At 32.0% G+C, this 8,943-nt stretch overlaps 1 protein-coding gene across 1 annotated transcript; it reads right to left on the bottom strand.

Annotated features, from left to right (window-relative positions):
- Nucleotides 1-4,877: 4,877 nt before the first annotated feature.
- LOC106757048 (deSI-like protein At4g17486) lies at nucleotides 4,878-8,076 on the bottom strand. The gene is made up of 4 exons (XM_022779494.1): nucleotides 7,576-8,076; nucleotides 6,235-6,522; nucleotides 5,969-6,049; nucleotides 4,878-5,869 (listed from the first exon to the last, which is right to left on the bottom strand). The coding sequence occupies exons 1-4, from the start codon at nucleotides 7,757-7,759 to the stop codon at nucleotides 5,655-5,657; spliced, it is 768 nt and encodes a 255-aa protein (XP_022635215.1). The 5' UTR covers nucleotides 7,760-8,076; the 3' UTR covers nucleotides 4,878-5,654.
- Nucleotides 8,077-8,943: the final 867 nt, after the last annotated feature.

Below are 8,943 nucleotides of genomic sequence, written 5' to 3'. Positions count from 1 at the left end.
GGGATGTTGTAACATGTATTTTATTGGATTTAATATATGATTTTTGTTCTTATATATCATTCAATTTAATTAATTTATTTTTACCTAATTTAGAATCTTCAATTTATACTTCAATTATTAATATATCTTTTAGAAATATATAAAATTTATAAATTTTTCTTTCTTATTTATTGAAATACATTAATTTAATAAAATTTTGTTACGTCATAAAATGATGAATGTGTAGACGTATTATAACATACAAAACTATGTACGTCATAATTTGTTTTTGTACATCATAAAATATGATTTTTGTACTAGTATTTATTTTTGGTGGCTTTCCATCTACTACATGTAAGTTTTATATTTTTTAGGCCCTTAGAAGGACAATCAGCCTCTATAATTAATGTATTATAAGCAAACTTATGTGCTGCAATATTGAAGTTGTCACATGGAGCATAGAAGTGCATTTGAGGACAGAGAGCACTTTGGGTTTTAAATCTTGTAATAACCTTAAATTGGTCTTGATAAGTTTCTTATCTATAAATTTCGTATCTCTTAGGGTTTGATGTTGGGTTTGATGTTGGAGAGATTTCAGAAGATGCTCCCGATGATCTTGAAGGATTGGATGCCTCAGCTGTGCATGTTGCAAATTTGTTGTCTACGGAGCCTGCAGAAACTGGGTTTCTCTGTCAACATTTTTATCTAATTTATGTTCCATGTAGCTTCCTTTAGTTTGAGTATGGTTATGCCATGTTCGCTGACATAAAGCTTATTTTCATGCTAGATTATTATAAAAGTTAGAACTTAACAATTGAACTTTTGCACATTTCTTTTTATGAATGTCTTTTTATTACTTAAGAAGAAAAAAAATTGTCTTTGATTTGTCAAAGATATCTTGCATAAACTTGCACACCAAAAGGTAGGCACACCAAAAGGTAGAAAAGAATAAAGAAATAGACACAAGTATATTACAGTAAATAAAAGCTTAAGAACATTTTGCATACTTTAGTACAATAAATTCATATTTGGTTAGCTTATTTGGTGAAATGATTGATTTTTTGCCTGCTTTCTATTGAACATTTGAAAACCATTTACTAAATGTAAGCTTGTGAACCTTATACCTACACCATATTGATATTGTAAAGCTGCAGGCCTTTGAGATCTCATATCAGTAAACATCAGTTTTTGAATGTGAAGGAAACAAATATGCAAATTTGATCCGCATAACTTATTTTGAGATCTACCAGGTGTTCTACATACCATTTAATTATGCATATACGTGGTTGTTAGCCACATATCCCAATTAGCTATCTATTTGGAAGAAATATTAATGGGTCAAAGAGCCAATATTGCCAGCCTCTGATATGAGTATAGTAAATTCTCAGATTTGAGGTCAAGGATACCTCCAAAAAGAAAACAGAGAAGCTGATAATTCTCTTACCTTTTTTATTCATAACCATTCATGGTTTATCAGTGAGCATTGGTAAAATTTGTTTGTTATTATGTGATAATCTTGGTCTATATGGTTAAATTTCTAAAATGTTACTGGAGTTGCCAACGTCAATGGTGTAAATCCTCAATTTCAGATGCTGTTAAATGAAGGGAATTTTAAATTAATTATGCATAACTTTTACTGTTTTTACGTTTCTTGGTTGTATAGTTCTTTTCAATCACAGGACACGAATTATTGAGTTATAATAATTTGTAGTCTGATATTGTATGACAGTTAAGCTTGGTGTGGGAGGGTTCAGCATGGGAGCTGCTACTGCCCTGTACTCCNCGTCCTGNTTTACTGCTGGGAAATATGGNAATGGGACTGCTTATCCTGCCAACCTAAGTGCAGCTGTTGGTTTAAGTGGCTGGCTTCCATGCTCAAAGTCTGGTCTTCAGACAATATTTTAACTTCTTATGTTACTTCGATTCAACTCCCCTTCCCTCTGCTTTCTATATTACTTAATGAAATTGCTATATTTCTATTCTTCGCATAGGACCTTGAGCAATAGGTTACAAGGGATAGATGAAGCTAGAAGGCGTGCTCAATCCTTTCCTGTTTTACTGTGTCATGGAAAAGGTAAATCTATCAAAAATAAAAAAAATATACTTTTTTTATGAAACAAGTGGTCTTATAAAGTAGATTTTAATTTTGACTAAACACTACAAAAGCAGATACAAGATGAGGTTTCCACCTATATTATAATTTGGCTATATCTCTAGTCGAAAACTAGAATTTTCAACACACTTCCTTGCTGTGAGGATGAGACATTTTAAATGTGAGATTAAATATTTATAAGTGATTTAATAGCAATAACAAGATAGACCCAACAACATGATACATCCAACAACCGTCGTTCGAATCGACACCAATGCCATTGTAGAAAATGGACTTTAAGCTTATCTTAGTTTCATAAAACTTATTTACAAGATGAGATTTGCACTTATATAATTTATGTAGATCTCCATTAAGTGGAAAGATAAATTACAACTCGAGGCTCGATTAAAAATCTAACATAATGGAAATTGTTAAACTATAAGAAAAAAGTGAAGCATTAAGTTTGAAATCGTGTATTTATGTGACAACAAGAATAATTTGAATGAAATCAATACAATAAATAAAGAAAATTTGATATTCTCTAATAATAAATATATGATACTAGATTAAACTTCCGTAATAATAATAACAATAACACACACATGATCTTGATGTTTCTAATTACAAAGATATGATCTTGATATCTATAATTATAAAGATGTGATCCTCATTCCTGGAATTGTAACACTCTTCTTCAAGCTAGCATATAAGTCTTATTTGCTCATCATTCTAGAGATGTGATTGATCTTTGGTCTTAGAGACTTAGAATATGTCTACCAACTGCTCACTAAAGTTGAGAAATTTAATGCTGCTATCCCCAAATTCCAACTTTTCTCAAGTGAAATGATAATCTACCTCAATATTATTTGGTTTTTCATAAAATTCATGATTTTAAGCAATGCATAATGCTGCTTGATTGTCACATATAATATGCATTTCAGAATTTTCTTCAAATTTAAGTTATTTGAGAATTTGTTTTAGCCATGTGAGCTTGCAGGTGTCTGAAGCCATTACATTGAATTCAGATTTTGTATTTGATGACATTTTGTTTATTATTTTTCCAAGATATTAAATTACTCCCAACAAGAACACAATATCCTGAAGCGGAATGGCCAACACTGGGTGGGAATACCCAACCAGCATTAGAGTACACAACAATTTGAGTACTCCCTTGCCTTCTTAAATAAGGTCTTTGCAAAGAGTATTCTTAACATATGCTAGAAGCCATACGATTGCATCCCAATCCTCTTGAGAAGGAAAGTTAAAAAAAATGACTAACTCAATGTCTGGACGAGTGATGTGAGATAATTTAGGTTACCGAATAATTGTCTGTATCTCCTTGGGTTTAAATAAACTAATTCGGTGAGGTACAAGTTTTATGTTTGGATCCATTGGTATCTCTACTGACTTAGCACATCAACATCCCTATTTCTTCTAAAATCTCCGGGTTTAAGTCACTGCTTTTGGCCAGCATGTTGGATGGTTCTGTAGATTGGTGTTGGGTGATCTTGGCCTTGTGGTCGTTGGAGTGAATAGAGGTCATTGGAACACAAAAGGGTGCAAAAAAGAAAACCCTCCNCCAGAAACTGTGGGTCCATTGTGCCAAGGGGCACTAGATATCGTGTTAAACTATGAAATAGCAAATCACCTGCATGTACACATAGCACCAGCGTTGTGATAAAAATGATGCAAGTTCTGTTAGGTTTTNCTTAGATTTTCATAAAATAGAATTTGGTCTAAATAATTTTCATGACAAGCTGTTCTAATCACAANGTAAGTTGGTCGAGAAGTGGGTCACCTAAGTAGGTGATTTGCTATTTTCTTTGATTTCAAAATTCATGCTTTTGCAAAATGCTGCAAAAACATTTCTTTATTTAATGTATATCCAGGCAGACACCCCTTATTATTTATATGTTCCGTTAATAATTACCATTGGTTAATGTTTAAGACTGTTACTCAAAGTTGAATAAAATTTCCTATGTATTTAGTACGGTAAAATCCATACAATCATTTTATAGTTCGAAATTAAGCTCGTTTTGGCCAACATTAATGCTATTACTAGGTAATTAAACTTTGAATTGTGGAATGAATAACAGTTGTATTTATATTCTCAGGTGATGATGTTGTTCCCTATAAATTTGGTGAGAAGTCATCGGAGTGCTTAAATTCAACTGGATTTGGCGATGTAACTTTTAAAGCTTATAATGGGTAATAAACGAAAATCCCTGTGATAGATTTCGTCCTAATTTTTTTATAAGAATCTTCTTTATCCCATGCTAATTTCTTTTGGTTCTACATATTAAAAAGGCTCGGACACTACACAATTCCTGAAGAGATGGATGAGGTTTGTGCTTGGCTAACATCAAAATTGGGCCTTGAAGGGAAAACAGCGTAGGTAGCCAGCAGAGGAAGCAAAATGTGAAAAGTAATTCTTTTCCTTTTTGGTNAATTGTAATTTTGTTATTGCCTGATGACATGCATAATATATTCTCAANCCATTTTGTATAACACTTGGCCTGAAGGCATCTTNGGAACAAGGTACTGTCATTGAAACAAAAACTTGGTGGCAAGTATGGGGATGGAATGCTGCTAATATATTATGCTGAAGAGGAACTACAATGGCAGTAGGCTTTTCGTTTTGTTACATAATCTTCCTTGAATGAGCTTCCAAGTGGGACTTATTATTGGAGGTGTACTTGGTTTTGGTTTTGTATAAAATCAAACAAAATATGTGGATTAGATTTTGAAACTTTCATTCTTTTTAAAACTTTTTAGTTTGTCTTTTGACCAACTAATTTCATATCAGTTTTTAAAATTTATATTTCGAAAGTCGTTTTATAGACTATATTTTCAAAATCTTGATTTGTTTAGATTTTTCCATGTAAACATGAAGACCCTTTTATCATCTGAAGAAGTTCCTTTTCTTTTTCTTGACTTAGTCTCTAGACAATTTGTTATTCACCATCCATCCTCACCAAACACATTTCGAGACTATTACAACTTTTCTTGGTTAACAGATGTCTTTCTACATAAATTCCACAAACACATAATGGTTTATAAAGTCTTGAAGAATATTTATATATAACTCAGTGTTCAAACGTAGATGTAAATCAAATTCATGGCTAAGAGATCCAACAATCCCCTCCTACATTAAAACCCTTGCATTAGAACAACTATGCTCCATACACAATCATTAAACAAGTAAAAATATTTCGTAACTCCTAAAAATGCGCTTAAAATTTACATAGCTACGACCCCCAACAAATCCTCCAAAAAAAAGCCTGTCACAGATGATAAGCTAAGCCTCATAGACAACCATTGCTACGTGTAAAGAATCTTCCATAACTCATTTCCAAACTTGGATGAAATTTACATGGCAAAGAGCGCCACATCGCTCCACAAATACAAACCCTGATGCATGAACAACTAGGCCTCATACACAATCATTGATGATGATACATGAAAACCAATCAGGCACTGTTTCTTGAATCAACCCTGACACAAATCTGAATCCACTAAATGAATGAGGAATGCAGTAAGCCTTTGAAAAATGAGCAATTTTTAGGCTCCAATCAGATACGGTTCAAATACTCAATCCAACACAGCATGCATTATCCAAGTGTTTCTCACCTCCATCATGTGACATAAGTTTTAATGGTGCCTCTTTAACAAACGAAACATTTTCTCCTTTGCTGGCAAAAGGTGACAAAAGGTGCTTTTCTTGGTCATCGTCCATTACTGATGTTGCTTGAGATGCACATGGTGATGCAGACGAAAGAGAATCAGTGATTTCATCTTCTGCATATAGTCACATAGAGAATCAGTGCACATGTTTACATTGGACACAGAAAAGTGAAAAAACAAGAACACGAAACATATACATATATATAAATATACCTGAACAGTCATGGTATTCCGGTAGTTGTTTAACAGTAGTTACTTCAACACACTCAGGAAGTAGGCAACTGCAAAGTGAACCTAAATTTTCACCAAAAGGCTACACTTAGAATATAATAAGAATAATCTTATCCTATATTATTAGACTTGGTTGAATATTATATTCTTAAAGATATGTTATTCATCATGTAAGACCCTTTTCTGATAAATCAAGTACGAAAGACATAAATTATAAGGTGGCAAAAGCAAAGGTGTCGTGTTCATACCTAGCCTAGCAAGACGATTGACCCAACCTGGGATTCGTTTTCCATTCAATCTATTTGAAACATCATCCGTGAAATGATTGCAGTTCTTAGATATAAGGTGGTAAGTATCTCCATGATACTCATTAGCTATACTCTCAATGAATGTTCGAAACTCAGAAGGATGCATGTTTATTTGGCCTAAATTGACAGAACATCTGTATATAAATCCAGGACACTTCTTTGGCTCTACTTCAAATACTCCACTTGCTGGAAAGTCATGAGCTCCAAATCCATACTCTTTACCGTGTACTATTCAAACACAGATACATACACAAGCTTCCTCCAATTAACAATATACACATTGCAACAAAAGCAAGAAACCATGCAACAACACATTACAAGAAACATGGAATCATAATAAAACAACTCCAAAAACCCTACAACATATATATGTAAACATGTTCAAAGATATTGGAGGGCTGCTGTTGATGTGTAATATCCCTGAGAGCATTACATCAGAGAAACTGATTTGTTTCAAAAGTACTTTTGTAGCTGTCGCTAATATCTTCACTTGACCATAAATACACTTCGAGGGTTTTCATTGATCAAATTCTCTGGTATAGTTTGTGCATTTTGAGTTGCTTAGGTACTTTTCTAGTTCTATTATATGAAGTTGCTAGTTAAATGAAAGGTGAAGGCTTTGGTTAATTTCATGGTTCTTTTTCTGGTATAGGGAAAGAGGATGTTTTTCTAAGGGATCTTGGTGCAATATTTGAAGGCTAAAATGTTCCTGAGCCTGTTCTATTAGTTCATTAGAACAAATTGTTTTGGAATTTTATACAAGACAAGCAATCACATATATTATCCCATAAATTCTTTTCCATTTCGTTCATGCAAACATATTTCTTAAATGGGATAACTACAACATTCATACACACAAAATCATATTTATTTGTTACCATTCCTTGAATGAGATTTAGAGAAAAGCTGAATACAACCAGTCACAGGTTCTATATAAAGAATCATAACACAATATTGTGGCTATTATTCTATTCCAAGGAAAAAAAAAAGTATAAAATTTCTTCTTTTGATTCTCATCTGTATCTTTCTCTGCAGATATTCATCTTCAAAACCCTTTTGGACATTACATGTGGTAGCAAGTTGGCAGAAATTAAAAACCTATTTTGCTAGTAAATTGCATTGAATCATGAAGCATCGTATGATGATATGAAAACAAAGAAGAAGAAGAAGAATAACAAGAAACATCCTTCCATAGGGTGAGGAAAATGGAAAAGAGCAATGATTAAGGTTATGGAATGGAAAGAACAGAAAGGAGAAAAGAAATAGAAAGTTGAAAGAAACCTTCAATGCCAGAATGAAAGATTCCAAAGCCGAACCAATACAAATAATTATTGAGAGGGGTAAGGTCGTAGACATTCAACACCATTCTGGTGGTGTTGCGTTTGTCTTTGTCGCCATTGACATTATTATTATTATTATGATCAGATTTTGAGGTAGAATTGGAGCTGGTCTTGGTCGTCCCCATTTTTCCACAGAGATTGATGTGTACACCTCGCTCTCTATGAATTCCTGGGGCAACAAAACAACCTTGGAAATCCTCAAAACACTACAAATTATTTATATTGATTTATTCAATAATTATTTATTACGTGACTCTTAATCCATGAATAATAAATTTATCACAATGTTAGACCAAACAACGAGAAACTCGGATTTGGATCCCCGCAATTTCTTCCTTCTTTTTCATTAAAAATTCCAACTTTCCCGGCAGATGACGAGGGTGTGTCTGTCTCTGCCACGTGTACTACCTACATATCATCTTCTGTCCTTTAGTTGTACTTTGCCCCCAAACTATCTTTTTCTTTCTTTAAGTAAAACCGGTCTCCGCCAACATGGAATACACCTTTTCTCTGTGGATTTTTTTTTCTTCACAAAATAATGTCTATTATTACTTATTTATCATATATTAAAATATAAATTATATTTTATTAAAGATCTCACGTCAAAGATAAAATGAATTTACTGTGTAAATTAATGTAAATTCAGACTTTTATAAGATTAAATTAAATTTAAATTCAACTTAAATAGTACTAGAGTTATTTGAAATTTATTTTAATAAAATTGACTCTTTGTTAGATTTAGCATGCCATTTTTATCGAACAATTATTAAACTATTATTAATAGTTAGTCTTAGGTTTGAAATGTATTTGAGACTATTGAATATTTTATATTGATTAAAAATAAGACAAATTTGTTGTATATAAATTTTATAGGATTAAATTAGATTTAAAAGTTTAATTATTAAAAAATAAGTTTATTAACAAAATTATTTCTTCAGTTCACTTTTTAACTAACAAGGTCTTTTTTTAGTAATGATAATTGTATTCCATTATCTCTAAATTTTCTAATTTTTTTTTTCTCATACATTCATCTTAACATTCTCAACTTTATAAGGCATTCCATTTTGTGTGTGTGTGTTTGGGATTTCTTTAAAACCCAACATTTACTATCATAAATTTCGAGTTTAATAAGTACTTTACAATCACTAATAATAATAATAATACGATTATTCTTTCTCTATTTCAACCATCCAGTTTGTACTCATTTTGTGATACCTTCGTATATTTATTTTTTCCATCATTTAGTTACATTTATTCTTTAAACAAATTTAAATAATAAAAATAATAATATTTTGGTGAATAAGAAAGA

The sequence above is a fragment of the Vigna radiata genome, chromosome 3, assembly GCF_000741045.1.
Source record: "Vigna radiata var. radiata cultivar VC1973A chromosome 3, Vradiata_ver6, whole genome shotgun sequence".
Classification (NCBI taxonomy): domain Eukaryota; kingdom Viridiplantae; phylum Streptophyta; class Magnoliopsida; order Fabales; family Fabaceae; genus Vigna; species Vigna radiata.
Note: the sequence above shows the minus strand (reverse complement) of the source record. Positions and strands in the feature narration are given on the sequence as shown.